General features: G+C 40.7%; 2 protein-coding genes across 12 annotated transcripts in view; one reads left to right on the top strand and one right to left on the bottom strand.

Moving 5' to 3' along the window:
- SLCO5A1 (solute carrier organic anion transporter family member 5A1) overlaps nt 1–13,879 on the top strand; it is a 62,187-nt gene extending 48,308 nt beyond the window's left edge. For 2 of the 3 annotated variants that reach the window (XM_028736753.2, XM_028736752.2), the window contains exons 7-10: nt 5,716–5,875; nt 7,680–7,921; nt 8,847–8,911; nt 9,241–13,879. In XM_028736753.2, coding sequence (XP_028592586.2) covers nt 5,716–5,875; nt 7,680–7,921; nt 8,847–8,911; nt 9,241–9,698 — 925 coding nt within the window. In that variant the 3' untranslated portion in view covers nt 9,699–13,879. The remainder of the gene's footprint in view (nt 1–5,715; nt 5,876–7,679; nt 7,922–8,846; nt 8,912–9,240) is intronic. The other variant, XM_028736754.2, reaches the window with a different exon arrangement.
- Nucleotides 13,880–15,275: 1,396 nt separating this feature from the next.
- Nucleotides 15,276–25,293, bottom strand: part of SULF1 (sulfatase 1) — a 98,962-nt gene continuing 88,944 nt past the window's right edge. For 6 of the 9 annotated variants that reach the window (XM_077932932.1, XM_028736748.2, XM_028736744.2 and 3 more), the window contains 3 exons: nt 23,825–23,967; nt 23,290–23,413; nt 15,276–17,929 (listed from right to left, as the gene is read on the bottom strand). In XM_077932932.1, the coding sequence (XP_077789058.1) occupies nt 17,136–17,929; nt 23,290–23,413; nt 23,825–23,967 (1,061 nt within the window). In that variant the 3' untranslated portion in view covers nt 15,276–17,135. Of the gene's footprint in view, nt 17,930–21,009; nt 21,044–23,289; nt 23,414–23,824; nt 23,968–25,293 lie in introns of all 9 variants that reach the window. The other 3 variants (XM_028736751.2, XM_028736750.2, XM_028736749.2) reach the window with 3 other exon arrangements.

Genomic DNA, 25,293 nt, shown 5'->3' on the forward strand with positions numbered 1-25,293 from the left:
CGCAGGCACTAGGACACACAGAGAGAGGGAGGGGTAAGTGGATGGACAGAAGCCTGCAGCCTTATGGGGCCTGCATTGTCAAGAGAGCTGCTAACTAATTCCACAGCTCCTGAGTTCCTGCAGGCTTTTCCAATTCGGAGGCACCTGGAGGAGCCATCAGGGTGTAGCAGGCGACTAGCAACAGGAACAACAGGGAGCAGGAAATATAAACACCATAATAATCAGTGACATTGAGATCCCAGGGACATTGGGAGTGAGTGCTGCTGTTTGGATTTACAGGTCCCAAAGCATATGTGAAGAAAGAATTTATTTAGGCCTATGGTCTCCAGACTGGAAACCGATCCTAATCCCTGGTACAGGGAAATGTTTAAAGGGCATTTGTCACTCATGTATAATTAATGTATTGCCACAGTGCCATGCCTGGGTATAAATATAAATCAGGCAGCTAGGAAGATAAGGAGCTTAAAGGGGACTAAAAGGACACCAACCAGTTCCCCAATTCCCTGCACCCACCCATTCAAAGGGGATGCTGGGAGAGAGAAGGGGGCTGTGCCACAAGTTAGTCCTGGAGTCAGAGAAATGATGCTGTGACCTTCATGTCCTGCTTTTGGGCTTCCTTGAAGAATCTGTCTAGCCACAGTTGGAAACAGGGTACTGGGCTGGATGGTCTGCTCCAGCAGCGCTCTTACATTCTCATATCCGCATGTTTTCACATTTGCCTATCATATCCTTTTTAATCCTCTCTTTTAGGTTTTAAACTCTTAAGAGAAGGGTCTTATTTCTCCTTTCATAGCTGTAACACAGCTGTAGGTGCTCTATAAATTCTAGTAAATGGATTTATTTCTTATGCACAGGACCAAAAGCAGAACCTTCTCTTTAAAACCTTGTGACATAAACAAATGCTGCAAAAAGATTTGCTTTTCGGCAGATGTATGTATCCTAAAACTATAATGCCAGTGTAATAGGAAGGGTAACTACGGTATTGATGGTTCAGTGTAAAAACACAGCTTTCAGCTTGGGAAAAACATTAATATTCCTTTGTGTTTCTTACTCTTCGATTTTGCACTTGGTTGCAGAAAGTTGGGAAACTACTGGAAGGCTGAAAGGATATTCCGTAAATTTATGTTGACACACTCAGTCCTACGCTGACATGTCATAATTTCCCATTATCATCTGAAAACTCCAGGACTTTCTGTGTATTATATCTTAGGATAGATATTGGGAGCTAGACCATTGTGTCTGAAGTTTGTTTTTTAGGCAGCTAAGAAGGGGTGTAGTTAGAGGTTTATAATATTATCTATGCTGTGGAGAAAGCGGACATTGGTTATGATAGTCAAATGGAACATTCAGGTTCCAGTGCCTCTGAATTTCAGTTCCTGGTGTGTGCATGTGTGTGGGACAGACAATGGCAATCCTTTGTTGCCCTTCATTGATATAAAGGTATTTTTATTCAGTTTTTAATGCATGATTGTTAATAACTGAAGCACAAAAGGTACAATAAATTATAAATCAAGATGAAGTGCTTGAGTATTCAAATGCAGAGTATCCAAACCTACGTTCAAATGAGAAATACAGGTAATTAAAGAAAGATGGAGGATTAAAACATGCATTAGCATTGAATGCCAAGTAAGAACATTTTTCTACAATGAGGAAGATGGGGCCAGGGGGATAGAAGAGCCCAAGAAGCTTTTGAGTCCTGTTTGCAGGATTCCCCAAACCCTCAGTCTGGACACTCTTGGAATAGGATGCTGGAGCTAGTGGCCCTTCCTTTGATCCAAAAGGATCCTTCTTATATCAGACAAACAGGCTAGTCTTCATTGCATTGAGTATAAATGGAAAAATAAAAAGAGCAGTGACAACAGTGAGTTGTTCACAAGTAAATTCATTAGTGAGGGGCCTGTTGTTTACAAGCTGGATACATTCACGTTGTTGTTTGTGCTGGCTGCAGCTGTATCTGACTGCTATATGACAAGCCTGAAGGAGTTCACAAAATGTTCCAAATGGCAGCCAGAAATCAGTCATTACTCCACTTCTTAAAGTGCCAGGCTCAACAGCTTCAGTTCCTTCTCTCTTAACCTTGATCAGTAATTTGAAGCAAAGATCAATCACAGCAACAATTCAGTTTTTTGTGCCTCCTTTGTTATGTAGGCTTCTTTAGGGCACAGCAAATTAAATGTATTAATATTTGGGACTTTGTCTCTGGTCCATCTGTTTTGGTCTGGGGGACTGTAATCTACATGACTGGAAATGCAGCTCAAGGATGAGTTGGTGAATATTTTAGTATCTTTGCAGAAAGTAACTGAAGCAAAGTTGTCTCCAGAACTTGACTCGGATAATCCACTACTTCGATAGGAGGGCTGTCTGAGGGGAATTTCTTTACTTTATTCTAGTCTTCAGTGTTCCGCTCCTCTGTCTTTTGTTCTGGGTGATTGTAATTAGTTTTTTGCCTGTGTGTGAGGGTGTTTGTACTCATTTGTCTCCCTTAGTCTCGATTGTGGATGAGGAGGTAGTGGTGGTGTTGTTGTGGTGTTTGCAGTTGGGCTTTTGGGATTCTGGTGGAGTTCATTTTAGAGAGATTGGGCCAGGAGCTTGGCACTTCCTGTGTCTCCTCAGAGAGCAGGAATGTTGTTTCTCTTTCTCTCTCAGAGCTTGGGGGGGGGGGGGAGTTTCCCTCAACTAACAACCCCAGCAGCTCCTTGGAGTCACATTTCCCTGCCCTCCTTGTCCAAGCAGGATTGCGATTTCGTGGCTCCCTCTTTTTCTCTGACCATCTGTGGCAGCATGCTTTCTGCCAGAGAGAGGAGCCACGTCTGGCGCGCTGCAGACAGTTGGCGGTTTCCCACATTTTTCACTACGTACGCTGGGCAACTGTGCTTTTGAGGGACGGCATCTCCTCAAAGCACTTGGGACCATTTCGTACATTTTGCAAATCCAGGTTTGCTTCCGAAGATACACTCCATAGGGAGCTGTAGCTAATCGCTGCTTAAGGAGCTTCCTTCTATGAATTGCATGCTTACAATGTATTAGGCGTAGTCGCACTCATCCCTCTTGGGGGTCCATCTCCCCAAATATAGGCCTATACCCCCTTGTGCTTATGATGCAATGGAAAGCCCTCTTCATCCACCCCCAGAAGTCTCCCAAAGAGCCTCTCCCAAAGAGCTGTGGACTCTCAGGAAAGGCCTGAAATAAGTACCAGAAGAGCTGAAACTGGAGAAGGGAATTGGGGAAAATCAGGTAGAGGGAGGCTTGCATGAGTGAAGCTTGGCCTGTCCCCCATCCCAAATTCCCCACTTCTACTCTAGCCTCTGGAGAATCCCCCAACCTTCAGGAATGTGGGTTTTTTTTGGGGGGGGGGGGTCAGGAGGGCTGTGTGGAGAGGAGGAACAAGGAGTTCCCCTCGCCTGAGCATCTTTTGGTCACACACTTGATTGGATAAAGGCTACTGTTGTGGTTCATCATTTTCATCCTATTTTGAAAAAATAAAACCACACCATCTTTGAAATAACCCTAAGGGTTTTTCCGCTCCTTATGTGGCAGTTGCGTTCACTGTCGCTGCTTAAAATGTAGAGCTGTTTTTCAAATTCCTGAGTAACACTGAAGGTGAACAACACTTCGTTTAGAAATCTAATTCACCTTTTTGATCCCCCTTCCCCCAATGAGAGCTAAGTAATGCTTCAAAATCCAGTGCTCACCATAAAACAAAATGATGACTCAAAAGTTTCTCAGTGCTGTGTTCTTATTTGAGTTCACTGCTTATTTATTCAAACAGTATCGAACTGTTCATAAAAGACATGTGTAAATATAATCAGCTTTCAAAAAGCTTTTATGTTTTGCAGAATGTTAGTTGTTTGTTGAGCTTCGCAGTGAGCTTTGGTCAGTGATGTCTTTTCAGTGTTGGTCATGAATATTCAATAGAATTTCTGCTGCAGACAAAAGAAGCACCCTTTTTGTTTTCTTCTACTGCAAAACTTAGTCTTGCCTCTGGTATAATTGACTGAAGCGAATACTTTAGCCCAATACTATAAATACAGTAATTAGAAAATGCAGAGGTAGCTGAAGAATACCTTTAATAAAATGTATTTTTAAAAATCAGATAATTTAAAAGTACATAAATACATTGCGTAGAAAAACCTATAGAAGGTAGCATTGTACATAAGAGTAATATTAGCTCACTGGGGCACAATATAACTACAATGATTAAAGATCATTTTAAAAGGCAAAGGACTCAGACTCTTACAAGTCTTATTTATTCATTTTATTTAAATATTTATAAGCTGTCTTGCTGGGCCAAGTCCAGGTTTCTATGGAAACCTGTGCTGCATCTTTTTTATTGATATTTATGGTACTTTCCTACTAACTTATGCAATAATAGATGACTGGAATTTTCATTTTCTGCTATGCAGGTATGTATGCTTACTAAACAGATGTTTTTGAGGGACAGATGTGGTTTTTAATATTCTGTTGGGAGCTGCCCAGAGTGGCTGGGGAAGCCCAGCTGGATGAATGGGGTATAAATACTAAATACTAAATAATAATAATAATTCAAGTAATTTGCAGGCAACAAAACTGAAACAATAACAACTATATAGTTAGGAACTTTTATTATTTAGTCAGTTTAAGCAAGATGTGTATCTGAATGGTTCTGGAATCAGAAATGATCTTAGTCAAGATTTGGCATATTGAAAATGGTCTAAACTCCATCTAGATGGACGGCCACCAGACTCCTTTTGTTCAAGGGTAGAAGCATGAGCTCTTCTCCTCTAGCAATAGTAACTAAGAGCTCATTTGCATCTTATTGCATCAAGCAATAAGACCACATCTACATGTGATGCTGTGTAAAAGCAAAGTGTGAAGATGCACATGTCCAAATACACAATGGACAAAGAATTTCACTCCATGTATCTTTGATTGTTTGGGGCCCCATGCCTTCCCTTCATATAATTGCTGTGTAAGTGCAGTGAACTCTAGTGTTCCTGCAGTGCCACATAAAATGTGGATCCACCTACATAAAAATTAATGGCCGTATCATATATTAGTAATTGTATGACTGGAGAAAACAATTTCTAAAGTATCTGTGCCAATGCGGGAATATTTCAGAATAAAGGAACAAACTAAAAGTGACAGGTGTCCCACCTCCTTTATTCGATATCCTGCCTCTTGTAGGATTCCTGCCCCCTCAAAGTGCTATTTCACCACCCTAAACATTGTTTTTGGGGTGGGTTGTGATCCATTTGGATACTTGTCTTGTTGCCCATGACCCCATGGATTGTGTTTCAAGTCATCGTCCCCATATGACCCCAAAACCTTAGGAGCTCCAGTCACGCCCAACCAATAAACACAAAGAACACAAAAGTTCAATCAGTATTTCTGTTTGAGAAATATTGTTGATAAGTTCTAATACTTGCTGTTGCTGATACAAGAGGCAGGCAAGTCTGATCTTAAATGGTGTAATCAGACCCACAATGCAGCACTCCAAAATATCACATTTGTAAGGAATCCTAAACCTGTCCTAAAAGGAGGCAGGACTTCTAGTGAAAATGGGGCAGGGCACATCTCACAAGTCACTTTTCGTTTGACAAATGGTAGTAGTATTATTCTTATTATTCTTATTATTTTATATGCACGCAGGTCTCAGAGTGGTTCCCCTGGTCTTACAGCTATAACTATTGAACATTTTCTTCACCTAATGTGTACTGTAATCTCCTTTTTCCTTAGTCCTACACTCACCATGGCACATAGGAATCTCACTGGGAGCTGTAACGTCAACTGTGGCTGCAAAATCCATGAATATGAACCTGTTTGTGGGTCAGATGGAATCACATATTTCAACCCTTGTCTGGCTGGTTGCATCAGCAGTGGAAATCATAGCACAGGGGTAAGGATACCCACAAGTACACAAACTCTACTTCTCATGCCATGCAGAAAAACACTTAAGCAAGTAAGGTCATTACCCCTTTCTTCCATTTTCAATGCTACCCATCCCCAAACCACTCACTCACGAGACAGGCATTAGCTCAGCGGCAGAGCACATGCTTTTCTGGCAAAAAGTCCCAGATTAAACCCCTGGTATATGCTGAAACCCCAAAGAGCCACTGCTAGTCAGTGCCAACACCACTAATCTAGATAGACCAATGAACTGACTTGACATAAGGCAAGTTCCTAAAGATACTGACATATAGCTTAACAGAAAATGACAGTTGCTCCTCTACTGAATGAGATCCCCAGCCTTAAGCATGGAAAAATATCTTAGACTGAAATAGGAGACCTTCTTCTTCAGACGTAATATTCAGCTTACAAGTTTTGCAAAACCTTTTTGTGCTTTCACAGCCAAGGAGGGCTTCTGTTCTTCAAATGATCTAACCTCAGGCATTCTTTAATTCCAATTGCTATTATAGTCTTTCTGCCTTAAGATCCTGTTCTTTTAAAAGGGGAGGGTCTCCTTCCTTCCATAACTAACTGAAGATGTGTAAGTGCTCTTTTTAGAACACACAGAAAGGGGGGGGGTGTGTTTCCACTCAGGGAGGCAGTACATTTGGATTTTGCGACCTATACTGATTAAACACCCCACCAGCCAATCTTTTTCAGGGAAGCTGCTAGCCTGCCCCAAACTAGCCAATCAGTAGCTGTAACTCAGTCTTCTCCAACCCTGGTTCCTCCTAGATGTTACTGGGCTACAACCCCCATCATTCCCAGCTCGCATGGCCAATGGCCAGGGATGGTGGAGGTTGTAGTCCCAACAACATCTGGGGGGAAGCAAGGTTGGAGAAGGTTGTTCTAGCTAAATGGTTGTGTAATCTGCTACTCCCCCCAAGTTGCTCAATGCTATATCCTTGTTTGCCTATCCTACTCAGTCGTCCAGCTCTACTCCTGGCCTGATTTCCCGCTTGTGCTGCCCAGCTCTAATATTACATAACTCTACTTCATCCTAACCTCTCCTGCCAGACCCACCATAGTGTGTTTAAAGAACTAACTTCTTTTGCCTTGATTTCTGCACTGACTTCTCTTAGACTCTAATGTCTTTAGCAGCTCATTACTTCTAGCCCAGTATTTCCCAAACTTTCCCCCTCATGGAGCTCTTCAAAAATGTTGAGGGTCTTGGAGGACCGACCACTCAGTGGTTTTCTTGCTTGTTGTGGCAATTGTAATGGGCTGTGCTGGATGCTGCCTGCATTTCTATTGCTCCTTTTATTTATTGGATTTTATTTTATTGCATTACAATTTGAATTCCATATAAGCAATAAGCGCTGTAAAAATACAGTTAAAAATCAAAATGAGTATTTAATGCAGGCATGCCACAGACCGCACAAATGAAGCTTGCTGATCACGTGTTTGGGAACCTTGTCCTAGCCCACAAGGAACTGCATGGTTATATAGGATGGAACTCCAATTTACCTCTGCAAGCACATGTTCCAAACCTGCATTTGTGTAGGTAACAGGTGTGTGCAGGTGTTGTTTTTTAGGAGAGAGTAGGGGGTGGAAGGGGGGGGGAGTGCTTAATCATTTACACTGATTCTTTCCTATAAATACCTGGCCCCTTCCTTAGCTTTATAAGACAACATAAGATCAATAAGTCACTTTCACTTTCCCCCTAGCTAGCATATTGTGCCAATTCAATGGAAGCATAAAATACAAACAAGAAACCTTGGCATTTGATGCTCCTTGTCTTTGATGTTCCACAGATAAGAAATTATACAGAATGTGCCTGTGTCCAAAGCAGACAAGTTATTACACCACCGACAGTTGGACAGCGCAGTCAGCTGAGAGTGGTGATCGTCAAAACATATCTCAATGAGAATGGTTATGCTGTGTCTGGGAAGTGTAATCGAACCTGCAATACACTCATTCCATTCCTCATTTTTCTCTTCATTGTTACGCTCATCACAGCATGTGCACAGCCATCAGCAATCATAGTAACACTCAGGTGAGAGGTGCCTGAATTATTACAGTTTTATTAGAGGGATAGCATGCTGTTACCAGGTTCTGGGGGTCTGTGTCGTCTTCAGCAGGATATGCCTTATCCTCATTTATCTGATAATAGATATCGAGGTGACCCCTTTGATATATTTTAGTTATATGCACCCAGTTCACAGAGGCACTTGAAGATCAAGTGTGAGAGAGGGACACAGTAGGAGTGGGCCATTGCAGATGAAACCACTTAATAAACAATCTAGGAGGGGATTCAGTCGGGAAGAAGTGGATCCGCTGCTTTATTTGACCTCACTAGTTCGGAATGTATATGGTGAACTCCTTTTTTAAAAAATAATTTTAATGGGTTGAAGAAGTGGTGAAGATGATCTGTGATCTTCTCAGCTGGCTTGACACAATACTTCTAAGATGACCTAGGTCCTAGAAGTAGCATGGAAGCTACTTTTCTTCCTGGATAAATTCAGTCCATTTATTACATTCATCAAATGATACAATTTAGTAGAAACAGAATAAAAGTCATAAAAGGAATACAGATATCACAGAGGAAACAAAAGTGAGTCCTTTGCTGCCTTTGGCTTCCAAATTCTTGTTTGCCCTGAGCGCTCCAAAGTAGGGTGGAGAAGCAATTTAATGGGGATAGAAAACAAAGCCCGATAAAAGAGTTGATTCAATCAGGATGCAAAGCTTTTTAGTTTGCTTCATCACTTAAAATTACTTTATGTGAACCTTTGGATTTGAGTCTATTAACTGCCTTGTTTGCACTTAACTCTGTGAATGCTTTTTTTTGGTATACTAATAAGTGGACTCACACTCTGAACTTCTTCTCAATAAGGATTTTTTTTTTTAATTAAGAGAAATTGAAGGTATTACTAAATATGCCTTGCAGTTTAAGGCTTTAAAATACCATGTGTCTTTTTTAGGTCTGTGGAAGATGGTGAGAGGCCTTTTGCACTTGGGATGCAATTTGTTTTATTAAGAACCCTTGGTAAGTGTAGTCATGTAGGGCGGGTAACTTATTGTTTCAGATCATATTATTTAGGAAAATTATTGCAAAAATACGTAATTGGATGGAGTTAAATTTGAGACACTAGTTTTGGCTTGGAACCCAGTTGAGTAAGTTGCTTTGCTACATTTGAACCCACTTATTGGTAAATATCATCCACAAGATCTTTTGCCCCTTCTTAAACTTTAGGTATGTGTAGTTCTTTGCAAAGTATTTTGGCCTTTGCAAAGCAAACCGGTTTTATTATACAATTGTATATTAACTGTTTTAATCTGGGAGTCAATTAATCTTAATCTTCCTGTTTATTTCAGCATACATTCCCACTCCAATTTATTTTGGAGCTGTCATTGACACGACCTGCATGCTGTGGCAACAGGAATGTGGTGTGCAAGGCTCATGTTGGGAATATGATGTGACGTCGTTTCGTTTCGTCTACTTTGGTCTGGCTGCTGGCCTAAAATGTGTTGGATTCCTGTTCATTTTCCTTGCCTGGTACTCCATTAAATACAAAGAAGAGAAGCTTCAAAGGCAGATGTGGAGGGGCTCATCTATCAACACAGTGAGTGAGGTGGTGGGGAACACCGGAGCTCAGCAAAACTATGCACGGACTAGATCCTGCCCCACTTTTAGCTCTCAAGGCGAACATACTGAAGATGCTGGTCCGTCACTAGGGATGCATTACATAGCGCAGACCTATCCTGGCCCCCTTACAGAAGCAATAAATGCCCCAGATGAAAAGGCTTCAGAAGTACCCACTCCTGAGATATAGAGCCCTTTGGTAACCTCAAATTTGATTTGTTGGTCAGTTTTTAAGTATGGGGCCTTTGGAAACACCCGTGCCTTCTTTTTCTTAACCTGATCTGCAACAGATAACAAACCAACAAAGCTTAATGCACAGAGCCATGACCTATCTGAGGGCTGGAAACCTCAAAACAACCCAGGTAGCTCTTTCTTCCCTTTTTGGGAAGGGAGTTTTAAAACATGTTTGTAAGTATTTCAGCTGTGTCTGTTAAATCCCCAAGTTCCAGGCAAGTGTTACAAAAGGCAGAACTCAAGATTGACAGAAATGAATATCCAAAGTTACAAAACAAGTAGGATAATGCATCCACAACTCCTGGACTTGGGAGGAGTTAAGTATTTATTTTGACTTCTGTTTCAAAGCACAACTAAAACCAGTCTCAGCTATGCAACTTGGATTGGATAACTTTTTTGTTCTGTGTCTCTATTTTCCCTCAAAATTTCTCAAATCATCTGAATTAGAAAAGGGGGCATTTTTGTTATATTTTAAATAAAGAGTACTTGAAACCATAGAACAGTTAAATACACTGGGTATGGTCTGATATTCTAAGGCATAGTAGTTTAAACCTGTTCAATTCATTTAATTCTAGCATGATGATGTAGTATTTTTTAGTTTAGCGCAGAGAATTATAACCACCAGTAATTTTAGTATTAATCTATAGTAATATTAAAGCGTTTAAAATATGTGCATAAAGAGCAGCTCGGTATTTGTATATTCTTGCAACAAGGAGATAATCTGCCACAGATACTCTAATACTGCTTTCACCAATTCCACACCCAAGCTATCTTAGAGTGAATGGACACACACAAAAAGGATGACCTTTTGAGGTTGTGGCAATTTGAGAAGAGTCTCACGTTAACTAAAGCTGGTGGAATTGCACAGTGGTTTGCTTATTTTGTCAAATGAACAGATCGCCATTCACATATCTCATCATGCACCAAGTGTCATTCTGAGTATGTGATAGTGCAATTAAATGCCTGTTTTGCCATGTGGCCTGCTGTAACGCGCACTGAATTCTTTCCAATTCCCCAAGGGTGAATTGTTGGGCAAGTGATGCTTGGCTGTAGGGCAGCCAGAGCTGATCTCCCCTTGCTGCAGTATTAGAGGATACATGTGTACATAGGTTCCAAGGTATGGAGAAACAGAGATTCAAAAGCTACATATATAATAGTTGTGTGATTCTTCCATCTTACAGTTGGGTGGTTTTTTGTGTGCCAACCAACCAGAGGTCTAGAGTAGAGCACTGTCACAAGGACAAGATGCTTAATGCTTTCCCATGTTTACTCAAAGATTACACCCTTCAGCTTCTTTCATGCTATTCTCCCTCTTGTCTTTTCCTGATAGGTGGGGCAATAGCTTGGAAAGGAAGTGGATTTCTGAGTGGGCATATAGCAAGATGGAAGAGTTAAGCAGCTGTGCCTGCTCTTCCTCCATTTAACTTGGTTTGTTTTTTTTACTTTATATATTTTAAAACTGTTGATGGAAAGAATCACACAGCTAAGTGTTGTATATAGTTTGATCCAAAGTTCCAGGTTTTCTTGTTTTGTTCGATTTAAATTTATCAAATTTCTTTTGTTATGCATTCGTTTTTGTTGGGGTGTAATTTCCAGATAGTCGATGTAGTATATTCCCAGTGAGATGAAAAAGGCTTCTTAGTGTTCACTGAGATTGTTGTTTATGTCTTGGAAGTACTACAGGCTGTGCTGTGTATTGTATCAAGGTATTTGAAGTCATGAAGGATTTCGGTTGTGATGGTTTTCCTTCTTACAGTTAAAGAGCTGTACAGGGAATTCTGTACATGCAGTGGGATGTCGTAATCCCACATTGCAGATGCAGTTGTCAGCGGTTCTAGGCATTACAAAGAGGAAATATGAAAAGGACAAATGTTTCAGGCCACATTTCTAGCAGAAGGAAGCATTAAGGGAAATACTGTGAGAGAGAGTGAGAAGCATGTGAGGTAATGCACATATAAATGATGTTAGTGGTTGCTATGGCAGTGTGCATATGCAGTGCGGATCTTCAAAACCCAGTTTGTGTTGATGAACATGTAACGTGGAAGCATAGTGCTGGCAACGGATTATCAGTGGCACTGTGGTTCTGAAAAGTTAAGGAGGAGGCACTCATGTTCATGAAGCTGGCTCCTGGTTTTGTGGTTTGCAGGGAGCCAGGGTTGCATATGAACTAGCAGTAGCCCCGTATTTCAAGGAAATGTGTTGAAAATGCAGATTTCAAGTCAAAGGATAAATTGCCCTTCAGTCAGCATTTTCCAAGTGGTGTGCATGTCTGTGAAGATTCATGGTCAAGAGACCTTCACTGTCACTGTGATTGTTGAAAGCGGTAGCAGGAGGTTTGGTCATACAACTTCATTGCTTCACATTGCTGTTCTTTTATTGGTCTTCTTTGATGCCGCCCCTTTCAGATGTGGAAGAAGGGGGACAACTCTTTTAGGGGAGCAATGTAATACTTCAATTGAAGGTTTTCCCCTCTCCAACAGTGTTTTAAGTTCTAAATATTTTGATAACATTGTATATAGTGTAAATGGAAGTAGACAGCCATAAATATTAATGTAAATACATGTTTATAGTTGTAGCATTAAGCATATTTATACAAACCTAATATTGCCTCAAAAATATTCAAGTTCTTCTTCTATCTACAATTATCAGTGTTGGTTTTACACCCTTGAAATCTGAAATGTTATCCAAAGTTGCCTCCAACGTACTGCATTAGTCTGAGCTTATTTATTTCAGATCATTGTGTCATTTATGTATTTATAGTGTGTGTTACTACTCTTGTATCCTGCAATACATTGTCATAAAACACAGGGTGTAAGGCCAGGACTTGTTCTGAACACTTCCAAAGCTCCCCACCCCCTTTTAGTAGAGAAAATAATGAAAGATGCAACTGGATTACCTTTTGAACTAGATACATACTGCCCTGGTGCTAATGTGATGAAGTAATTCTTTCTCTGGCATGAGAATATTTCATACAAGTTTAAATAGCTGCATGTGCTTGCCTTCTGAAATTCTCATTGTTGTCTACAAAAGTGCACATAATTATTGGTAGGTTGGGCACACACTTCTGCTCCACATGTTGGTTGCTTGCCTGAAGTAGTACAAAATTTAAACCAATATCTTTAGGTACTTTAGGCATGAAAAATCGACTGTTACTCGTTCTCTGTTGATCTGAAAATGTAAGGTTCAGGAAAAGGATAGTAAAGACACTGTGCTTCAGTTTTGCTAAACAGATGTGATAGGCAAGTTTTCCTTCTAAATAGCCCCCACAATCATTTGGTCAGGTTAATACTGAATGAACATGGCGATAGTGTCAGTGGAGACAGTCAAACTATGCCTTTTGGCTTCTGAACTTTAAAAAAGGTAGTACTCTACTGCTGAACAGAGCAGTTAGCAAAGCTGTGCAGTAACCACATATGTTTGAGGCTTACTGGAAATATGTAGTAATTCTACCTGAGAGGAAAATTGCAGGGATTATTTAATTAGAAATACTTCAAAAATATGCAATTTTCAATTGTTGTTAGCTTTTAAAATACTTGGCTACTTCTCTCTTTTCCAGGCAAAAGGGACATTGCCACTGGTTGTCCTTGCATGATGCAATGGTGTGCCCCTTTCCTCCCCTTGTTTCATTTTTAAATTCTGAAAAGTTTCATCATAAGCCGGCTACAAACCATGGATTATGATGCTGATTTTGTTTTAAACCCAAGATTCCTGGCTCAAACTAAATTGTTATGCTAAATCAAAACTCTTTAAAAATGAAACATGGGGAAGGGGCAATAAGCTTCACTTGGACTCATTGAGACCCATTTCCGTAGTGCTAAACCGTGTTCCTGAAAAGAAATATATGGTATTAATCAAGGGAGCAAGCTAGTTAAAAAGATTATACTGCATAAATGGTTTGTTTTTTTAATGTGTCCAACGGGAAAGTGTTTAGCTACTGTGCCTGTGGTAACAAAAATGCAATTTGATGGATACAGTAGGTTTCTTTTTACTAAGACGTCCATGGAACAAATAAGAGTTTTCCAAACCTATGTGCAAGTTCCTGTAAAATAAACATTATGGGCAAAATTTGTTGTAAACATCTCTTTGCAAGTGAACCCCTTGGATACAACATTTTGAAATAAAAATGGCTTCTCGGTGTGTTTTGCTGTACATTCTCAACCTTGAACGTGTGGGTTTGCGGATCTCAGTTGCAGGATGGAACAGTAGGTGGCTGGCTGGTGCCCACTGAGACTGATGGGGCAGATGGGAGGCACGCCATGTGGTGAGTCACAGGTTCCCTACCCCCTTCTCTAGAATGGCAAAGTCTAAGCATATACAGAACAATAAGAGGTTAGTGATGAAAATTTCTAGCTATTATAAAGGCTCTATTTTTTTTTGGGGGGGGGGAGTTCCTCCTCCAGCCCCTTACCACTTGGAATTATGTATAATTAATTGTCAAATGAGTAAAGTACAGGTACCACTCCCCACCACATTGCTTTCATCTGCCCATCTAAATTATATCTATGTGCTCTCATCTAGTGAAGTTGATTGGTGCAGAAGTTTCCTCTGTAACAGGATGCAAATGTTTTTGGGAATTGTGCTTGTTCAGGAACTGATGCATTACAAAATGTGAAACTCAATTTCAATGAGTCCCCCCCCCCTTGCTGAGTGATTAAACTCCACATAAATTTCTGTCATCAGTAGGTGCAATGTGGAACTGTTACCTAAATGACAAAAAAAACCAACAACCCCAACCTACTAGTTTATAAAATGCAGAGATCAGGGCCACCAGACTTCATTATGCTGGTGGTTTTGACTATTTAAAAATATTAGGAAAGATGCCCACATATTTGCAGAGGCTGTGTGTGTATTGCAGCAGAGCAGGTTGTTCAGTAGTGTCACAGTGACATCCAATGGCTGGTAAGGAACAGCAAACAATTTTCTGCCGTCTGAGGCATGTGACACAAGTGTCCTATATTATTTAGTAGCTGTAAGAGTGAAAATTGAAATAATTGATGCCTTCGTTGCTAGCCTGTCTCACACTACTGAGTTTATTCCAGTCCTAAATAGTGGCAGACTTTTCTACCACAATCGAAACTAGTTGTTTTTATTGTTCTATCCAACTAGGATTCTATAGAAACACTGAACGGTTATTTAAAATGGTTATTTAGAAGTCCCACATAAAATTAACTCAAATCTGCATAAACCTAATTATCAAATTTAAAGATTTTGGTCGGCTATGCTGGAATATAAGATGGAATCCCAATTTTGAACCTACCATGTCATCAGTAGATGTTTTTAGAGATTTCATAATACTTTAACTAAATTGGCAATCTACAAATTATACTATTACTGTGTAACTATTGCCCATAAACATACAGTAAAAGTGTCCAACTCACAACTGAGCATAGTGAGTGGTCTTCACCATTACTCAACACCAATGTAAAGTTTACTTAATTAATTGTCTTCAGTAACTGATGTTTGAAAGTATGGAAACATTTGCTACGTTAGCCTTATGAATCTTTGGTTTCACTCAATTTTTTTTTACTATGAAACAGGTACAGGAACTCTTTATTTCAAGAAATATTGCTTCTAGACTTCACCGAAGTCAGAATTGTTCTATAAAAGTATTGCAGAATATAATTTTTTTTTACAAGAACACAGTTTAAAGTCTAATAATGGACACTCTATATACAAACAGCATCATTCATGCCCATAAATACGTTTGTTCGGTCATTCCGCTCGTGACACACACATGATTAAACACCTAGTTAATGTCAACAACTTTACAGAGTCCATCACAAGCTTTTCCTGAAAATTATTAAAAAGCCTACTGAGCACCAGGAACACGCAATTGTCAATTTTATCCTGTGTTATTTAAAACAAATAGTTTTTAAACCCCTATTTCCATTACCACACATAAAGACATGTACTCTCCTATAGATCAAATAACACAGAAATACCACTTTGCTCTATTTTATAATTCAAATGTTGCGGTTCAAAAGAACCTCTAAAAATGTTTGGCAAAATCAAGCAACGAACTTATACTCAAGAGTTTGTCTGCAGTTACGTACCTTCTGCGTCTTCTAAATCTATGGTTACCAATTTTTGCATTCAACTGTTTTGTTCAAAAGCAGTCCAATCCATTAAGTAATGTGGGTCGTATGGGAGATGGTGCTTTTCCGTCTTTTTGAAGTCACTGGAGAAGCCCTTGTCTATTCCACATGCACCTTGGAGATTTCCTGTGTTTGAGAAGCCTCTGCATTAAGATGTATGGCTATAATCCAGCATTCATATGACTACATAGAGAGAAGGCCTCACAGTTGTGTAGTCTCCCATTGGGATGAGTAAAAAACTGAGTGACTCTCCACTATACCCTGCATAAAAAATGCTTACTGAACATGCTGGTATGAAACACTGCCAATGGCATATTTGTATAGGCACATTTTTGCATACACCAGTCCCCTTCTTTGGATGAGAGTTCAGTTACAAACAGAGGTAGCTGATCCATGGCCTCCAGATTTGGACTTCACCACACAACATCTCTGACCCATGGCCATGTTGGCTGGGACTGATGAGAGTCCAGTAACATATGACAGACCACAGATTAGCCTCCCCCGTTCTAAACTCTAAAACTTATCTGAGTAGTTTCCGAGCACATCAAGGCTTGTCTTTGCCTAATGAAAATTAAGCTTCCTTTCAAGCAAAATAAATCGAAAATTTGAAAACCTTAATTACTTATTAGTTTCCTTATACATTGAAATCTGAAAATATAACACCTTCTCTATTACATCTTTTGTTAGCTGCTTCTTTCTGAGAAAAATTACCATAAAATCAATTTGAGCATAGAGGCTTAAAACCAAACATTGCTTTCTGCTCAATGTTCAGATAATTGGTTTTCATAATCCATGCTGCATATCGCTTTTGCTACCAACCTACTTTATTTTGTTGCAATTACACACTATTTAGCAAAACTAAGAACATGTACCAGATTAATAAAAGCTATGGCACACAGATTATAAAAGTGCAATATAATTTTACTCTTATCAGTATGAAATTTCAGTGGTTAATTAAAAAAAACCATGATTCAGGGAGCTTAAGTGGACAGAAACATTCATTTGTGGTGAGCCATTTGCGGAACAAGAAGACAAATGACTCAAAAGACTAATTTGCAGGTGCCTTTATACTGCAGAAAATCAGGGTATCACTGCAATGTGACTTTCTTTTTAACACTGGAACTCTGGCTTCTTCAGTTACACTTTAAGAGTTTGTGTATGTGTATGCAGAGCACATATCATGGTCTCATTTTGCTAAAAAAAGTTAACAGTAGCAAAATTTGGAATGTCAGTTGTCATAACTACTACTATTTGCCAACTAATTAATAAAGAAGAAATAATGTGTGGTTTACCACAATCTAATCTGAGGAGAGTGGAGATGAGGCACTGCCTTCTACACTTAGACGCTGTGAAGCATTTGGAAAATGTTCCCTTTTTTTCAACGCCCTCTCAGTTTTATGCTCCATGATGAACTGGTGGATTGCCCCTGCATTCATGGGAAGATAGATCTGCTCTTCAAAAATATCTTCTGCAGAGTCACTGTCTTGGGCTGAGTCTTTCTGAAGAATATTACTGGGTTGTAAGGTGAAGCTATGGCTAGACTCAAGCTCTGTGAAGTCATTCCCACTGAAATCCGTTTCAATACGAACTGGTTCTTTGGTCTCCAGCCACGCGTCGGCTTGGTGACTATTCCAGTGTGGTAGGTTTGGACTCACGTTTGCAGGAATATCATTGCTTAATTCAGGTTTGCTCTCCTGGCTTAACATAATAGCGCTCAAAGCCAGTGTCCCCAAATCTGTAGGCATAATAGGCTGGGCCTCTTGGGCTGTCAACCAACTTGAACCTTCGTCTGATTCAGCAGAGCTCATATCTAGCAAGGCAAATGGTGTGGATGATTCATCCAAGTACCCACTGGCATAAGTAGCCTGAGTCTTTGCTCCTCCATTTTGCTCAGAGTAACTGTTCAGCAGTGCAAAGATTCTATCTACATCCTTCAAGTAATTTGTCCAGTCGTTAGGACTAAGTCTGTAGTCATTTCTGGCTTCATATAAACTTTCATTCACACTGTACAAATCTTCCAGTCCTTGCCAGTTGACATTTTCCATGAAGATTGGCAACTTAGCCTTCCCATCCATGCCATAACTGTCCTCTGCTAAAAGAGAAGAAATGAAACTGTAGTTAGACTAAAGTTCAGTATTGATTGTGTTTGCTACCACTGTCCTGACTCAGTTCAGTAGCTCCTTTTTTTCATAACTGCAGCATGTCGATTGGTTATGGAAAAAGATAAAGATCACACAATTTTTTCTTTTTAAGAAAGTGTGGGGACACCCACAGTGAAACACCCCATATTTTACTTATAGATGGGGAAAAGGCACTTTGATCCAAGTAGCAATAATCGAGAAAAGGAGTCAGAAGCAGTCCACAATCAAAGCAGGAGTGGTATTCAACTAAGTTCTATGGACAGCAGACCCACTGAAATTAATGAATTTAAGTTAGTTGTGTTTACTATCTTCAATGGGTCTACTCTGAGTAGGACCATTGAATACCATCCAATGTGTGCATATGGGATCAATGAACCTTGCTTGTTTTCCAACTCTATCAATAATAATAAAGTAAGTAATGAAGTAAAATACTTTTGACGACATTGTGGTTCCAATAAGATGCTCCATGACCTACTACTGTTACTAAACTGTTGTGCATAGCCAAGTTACTGTACATTTTCATCTTTAAAAAGATGGCAACGATGTGGTATCCGAAAAGGGGGGTGCTATAATACAATATAAGAAAACACTGGTGCTTCTAGTATATCACAAGTAAGCCTGTGGATTTAGACAGTAGAAATATTACTGAGAACACTTCATTGAGGATACCCAGGGAATCAACATACACATAACAAAAGGGAAACAAATGTTTGTACTATACAATAATGGCAAAGTCAACTACAGAATTATGAGGGCTATGCAGCCAATGAGAGGCTACAGAAGAACAAGAATAAGGTATCCATGCACCAAAGGTCTCTTCTGTTGCCATCTTTTACTCTACCCCATACATATTAAGATGCACACTTTTGACGTGAACTACCTGCCCTTAATTCTAAACACATAGGGATTTGGTATACATAGCTACCTACTACATTATGAGAAAAAAAATGTACAGGATTTGAGCAAATGTGGTGTAATGGTTAAGAGTCAGACCAGGGCTGGGGAGATCCAGGTTCAACCACCGCCCACTCAGCTCATTGGATGACTGTGGGCCAGTCACCATCTTGCACTCTAATCTAACTCAGAATTGTCAGTGGTGGTGGGGGGGCAATGTACACTACCAGAGGAAAAATGGGGTGCAAAGTGGTTTGTTGTATTCCAACAACTTCTGCAGGGTCACATGTTCCTAACCTCCAACTTTGATGCTCTGAGTGGCATTTAAGCTGTAGAATTTTAGACAAATTCTTGTACAAGTGGATCACTCCAAGTAAATAAACAATTATTCAAGTTTACTGATTTGAAACAAATGTAGTAAGGCCCAATGTCTTCCTGAAGTTTTTCTAACAGTCTTGAGTATTCTCAGGGTTCCTCATCTCTGAAGGTTCACTCAAGTACATAGTACCCGATAGGTCTTCTAGCCAGGCTCTGATTATGTCCAAATCTCCGTGGCTTCAACAATGCTACAGTATGAGGTGCTTTCAGACTACATACGTGACAATGCAACTTTTCACTTGGGTTACAGATTCAGGAAATGCAAGAACACATTTTTCGTATCACTTGTGAAAATGCCCTAAGTGTCTGAACATCCTGATGGAGGTCCAAACCTTGAAAGCCAGTACCTACATACTCATAACTTTACAAAATACCAATTCATAAGGGGAGTTAAAAGTCAACAATTATGCAATTGTATGGGATATGACATGCAGAGCTGAAGTATTTTTAATTGCCGTATCAGGTTCGTTGCTGCTGACGATAGCAAGAAGATAAGCGTATTTATAACGAAACATTCTGAAAAGACCAACCTATAACAACAACAAAAATGCTTCCATCATTGAAAAATGCATCAGAAATGGGAACCTCAAGAAAGAATGGCAAGTAGAAGCAAAAAGTAACTGGCATAATCAAAAGAGATAAAATATTGATCCAATGTATTTGGACCATACCATCTTCATGGAAATTTAGAGAAGCAAAGATCCAACATTTAGATGTGCTGTTTCTTCTTTTCTTACCCTATGATATCCAAAACTTGTTGGATCAATGAACATCGCTTTTGAATCCCACTTTACTTTCTCTCTTCTACTTCCAGTTCAGTCATTATAAACAATCAAGATTTGAATGGCATAGATAAAAAAAAAGTGACAAAAGATTTGAATGAACTCCCCTTTGTATAAACCGAATGGCTTGAGATGGAGCAAGATTGCACCCACTGGCTGTGCCCTTGGTGTCCATGTGTTCAGGATTCATGCACAAGGCTGATGGCAGGTTGGAAGAAGCCCTGGGCAAGGGGTCCTCTAGGGCTCCTTGAAATATTCTGGTGGTCACTGACCTCCATAGCACCCTGGGGTTGTCCCCAAGTAAGTGTGCCAGGCAGCAGAGAGGGATTCCTTTTTATTTTTATACTCAAGTGCCGTATTCTTGGGACAGAAGTGGTGAGTGGCTGTATGCAATTTGCTTAATGGTGTAAAGTGATGCCAGCAACTGCTGCCATCTCTGGCGGCCCCAGCATTTGCCTGGCCATGCCGACTCTGGGCCTGACACTTATGCATAGGTGAGACTCCTTGTCCCAAGGTTCCTAATTGCATGAAGACGCCTTCTGCAGATATGTCTGCACGTGCATGAAATGCCTTCCATACATTTGCTAAACATGTAGATGTTGTGGGACCAGTGGGTGCAGTCTCATTCCCCCCATGTGCATCAATGAACACGAGCGATGCTATTGTCATGTGAAACAACATACAGTACTTCCAGAGAACTATGCCGTGCCTTCCACTCCCCAGCCCCCCGTACAAGGATGATGAGTGAATTTCCTAAAGCAGGACTAATGTAAAATGAACTGCATGAAGTCTCAGTGTGAGCAAAGTTAAATGTAAAGTGGAAGATGTAAAAACCAGTGGCCAGGTGCAGAACATCATTAGCGCTTGCATGCAGCAAAAGCTACGCAATGTGCGGGATACAGGCATTAGTCGAAATGGACCAGGTCATGCAATTATTTGGAAAGAAGCTGCTGAGGAGAATAATAAAGTGTGGATACCTGTGTGGATCATAGCTTCCTCCATCTTTATTTCCTGATATAGGAAAATACAAGAGTAACTTTTGTTAGTGTTTAGATTTGGTAAAAATCACTCATAATGTAGCTTTCCATGCACAGCATCTACCTCCTAAAAAGAAATTTATCGTGTTATAATTAGGTAAAGCGACAGTCCAACAAAGATACCTGGTAGGGAGTGTACTAAATAAATCAAAAAATAGAAAAAGTGATAAAATCGTAAGAAAAGGGAAATGTTACATATTATTATTATTATTATTATTATTATTATTATTATTATTATTATTATTTTATTAATTAAATCTGTATATCGCAATTCTTCTGAAGATAAAAGGGCGGTTCACAACAAAAAATACAAAATGAGAACACAAAATGCATAACAAAACAATAACAAAGCTATAACCCACTCCCACAAACACCTTTAAAAGGCCATAGAATGTTAATCAGCCAAAGGCTTGGTTATAGAGAAACGTGTCTCCCTGGGGAGAGGATTCCACAAATGGGAAGCCACCAAAGAAAAAACCCATTCTCCCCTTGCCACCCTCCAGACCTCTTGAGGAGGAGGTACACAAAGAAGTGTCTCAGGTGATAATTGCAGAGTCTGGGTGGGTTCATATGGAGAGAGGCAGTCCTTGAGGTATTGCGTCCCTCAGCCATTTAATGATTTATACTTCAAAACCAACATTTTGAATTGGGCTTGGAAACTAACTGGCAGCCAGTGCAGTCAGATCAGGATTGGTGCAATATGCTCAAACTGCCTTGCCCCAGTGAGCAACCTAGCTGCTGAATTCTGTACCATCTGAAGTGTCTGAGCTGTCTTCCAAGGCAGCCCTGCGTATAATGTGTTGCAATAACCTAACCTAGAGGTTACCAGTGCAGAGACGACATAAGTGATTCCTGTCCAGACAGGGGCACAGCTGAGCTGACGGAAGGCATTCTGCGCCACTGAGGCCACCTGAGCCTCAAAGTGACAGCAAAGGATCCAGGAGTACCCCCAAGCTACATACCTGCTCATTCAGAGGGAGTGTAACCCCATCAAGAGCAGGCAACCTCTTATCCACCCAGCCTAGAAAACTGCCCACTTAACAGTGCCTTAGTAACTAGACTGAGCTTCAGTTTGTTGGCTCTCATCCAGTCCATTACTGAGGCAAGACAACGGTCCAGAACATCCGCTGGCCTTACCTGCAGATGTAAAGGAGAAGTAGAGCTGTGTGTCATTGGGATATTGCTGACAACATACTCCAAAACTCCAGATAACCGCACTCAGCTGTTTCATGTAGATGTTAAACAGCATAGAGGATTAAACTGAACCCTGAGGAACCGCATATTGGTAACAGGAATTATTATTATTTTGCAAAATTTTAGAGAAAGATTTCCCTGGAACACGGCCCACAACCCCTAATCACTTTACAGGCTTCAGATTACAAAAGAGTAATATAATTCCTTATTTTTCCAGGGAAAATGGAGAGCTAAACACAGGGGACACAGCTATGTACTTTCTCAGTGGGGTTTGATGCCCCTTGGTGGGCTCAATCCCAGGACAAATTCTCATTTGTTCTATTGGCAACCCAATATACGTATTGGACAAGTACATATAAAAGCAGATGGTGACCTCAGGCCTTCTCCCAGGCCCAAGGGAATACCTGGTGAAGAGAGGGCTGTAAGATTGGTTTCTACTAATATTTTGAGTGACAATGGAGAAGATGCATAAAATGAACACACACCCTTTAAGGACTCAAAACTTCATGTCCTAATAGAGCAGTTAATTGGTACAGTGAAAAGAAGAATCTGAGCACAAGGCTGCATAGAATAAACCTTTCCAGATGTGTTTTGGAGGGCAAGTGGAGTTATTCAGAGAGGAGGGAGTAAGTTTGCAATGTTCAAAGGCAATGCCTTCTTCATTATTGCTTCACATTTCCCAGGCTGACTCCTTGCATTGAGGGAGCAGGGGAGATGTCAGGCTTACAAGAAGAAGAAATCATATATACATGCAGCATGGTAAATAATGCAATTAACTCTGCCTGCTTTTGTAATTATTATGCAGTTTTCATGTAATATCTGTGTACAGTGAGGTGTCATATATTCTTCAGCTGCAAATCACGTCTAAATGGCTAAATATATTGTAAATACCCCATTCTGATCATGCTTAAAATCATTATTTCTCTAGATGTTTCACAGACCACTTTAACCATTCCTTGTAGTCATTAAGGGTTCAGGGATGGAAACAACATTAACAACCCAGAGTTAAGCATCATTTGTTATTACCTGTGTCAAGCCCCTTAGGTCTTGGATTGCACTGCTTATAACCTTGACAACTTCGTAGCTCCATTAGCTGTATGTGTAGCTGGTTCAAGGTGCCTCTTTCTACAGTGTGTACTGTATTTGTCAGCTAGACACGGGAGGGAGGGGAAAGGGGGGAAAGAAATGTTATGAGTGTCTGCAACTGCAAAAGGTGCAATACTCAAATGACTGAAGTCTATACGCTTACATGTAAGCCAAGCTTTAGGGAACCACCATAGCTCAGTGGTAAAAGCATGCAGCTTTGCACGCAGCAGGTCCCAGATTCAAACCCCAGCATCTCTAGGTAGGGCTGGGAGAGTTTCATTTTCCCATGAAACATCCCAAAGTAATTAAGAATAAAAACATTTTTTTAATCCACTACAGATGGAAACTGGGATAAGGATCTCCACTTAAAAGGCTTGTTGAGAATTGAAGGCCTTTAAAGAGGTGTCGAAAAGACAACAAAGATGGAGCTTAAATGAAGCGTAATGGGAGGGGCAGACATTAAACACACATTTACCTGGTAGGGGTCTGTATTCATGTCAAAATACTCGAGGAATCCTGTAGCAAACTCACAGAAGAGGAAGTTATGTGTTTCATTTAGTGTTCGTAAGCACCAGTAAGTATTATTGTTTGAGCTTGTACAAGCACAAAACGATCCCACTGTTGGGAAAAGGGGGGGGGGACTTAATCAGTATTAAGGAAGCACATATTCAATCCAGGAAAGGCAATTAGCAGTGACCAGAGGAGGAATGACTGCTGGGAGGAGCAGAGAGAGAAGAAAACGCCATGGTACACCTGAAGCAACCCAAGCAGACGCCTTCATCTGCCCCAGCTGCAACAAAACACATCTCTCCCGTATTGGTCTCTACAGCCACAGCAGGCGCTGCAACCTTCCAACAGCTTGACTTCAGCCCCAAAGGCACACTCCTCCATTGTCTCCCGAGACAGATGAAGGCCAACAATAAAATTATGCATAGTGCAAGGTGCATACCATCTCTCTGGATGCAGTCTTTCATGCGTTAAAGGAAAATGGTTTCCGTGTTCAGACCCAGAGACCTCCCCCCTAAATAAACACACATTTGACTCAAATTTTAGTTTTGGTTTTTGGCAGAATTTAGGCCACAACTTTATTGATTACAGAAAGTGAGTGGTTGCTCACTGGTTTGACTAGCTCCCTGCACCCTTGCAGGTAGCGCTGACCCAGAGCTCTATCATAGGTCAGCCAAGGGTGAACACCTGAGGTAGGTGGAAAGCCCGGGAACAGACTATGCTCACTCCCTGGACTCAGGGACGGGCACAACCCCCTCTTAGGGGTTGACCAAACCAAGTTGAGTCCCTGGATTCCTTTAATGGAATACCCTTCACATGGGGATGGTGAGACCGTTCTCCCATCCCTATCCGCAACCTTACAAGTTGTGGCGATTTGCTACACAGCAGGCGAAACCCAAATGGCAACAGCCAATCAGCCAAGCGGGGGAAATTCCTGCCGTGCCCCTGTCCCAACGACAGACAACACACAACGGCATAGCAAGCTCAATTGCAAAATGCCCTAAATAGGGAGAGGTGGGCAGGTGTTCTGATGCACGAGCTGAAAGAGGGTCAGGTGTATAGGTATATATAGGTCCCTCAATCCATTTAGACTGCTCCCATTGGCCAGATTAAACCCAGCAACGAGGGACCTACCAATCGGGTGTTGTGGCTGTCCCAATATATCCACCCACAACCAGGAGGTCAGTCTCCGGGTCTCACCGCAACACATGCCCTCTTTTAGGGAGGACACGCTTTAGGAAACATGACTGCATCCAGCACCTGGAAGTGCACACATATAGTGCTGTATTTCAGCACCTCATGTGCCCTGGGTAGGCAATGGTAATTCCAACAGCACTGCACATCTCTGCAGGAGGCACAGAGTCCAAGCATCTCCCACTTAACTTTTAAACTTTACAGCACCATCTGTTTCATAGGGAGCATCTTTGCACTGCTGTT

Source organism: Podarcis muralis, chromosome 8 (assembly GCF_964188315.1).
Source record: "Podarcis muralis chromosome 8, rPodMur119.hap1.1, whole genome shotgun sequence".
Lineage (NCBI taxonomy): Eukaryota > Metazoa > Chordata > Lepidosauria > Squamata > Lacertidae > Podarcis > Podarcis muralis.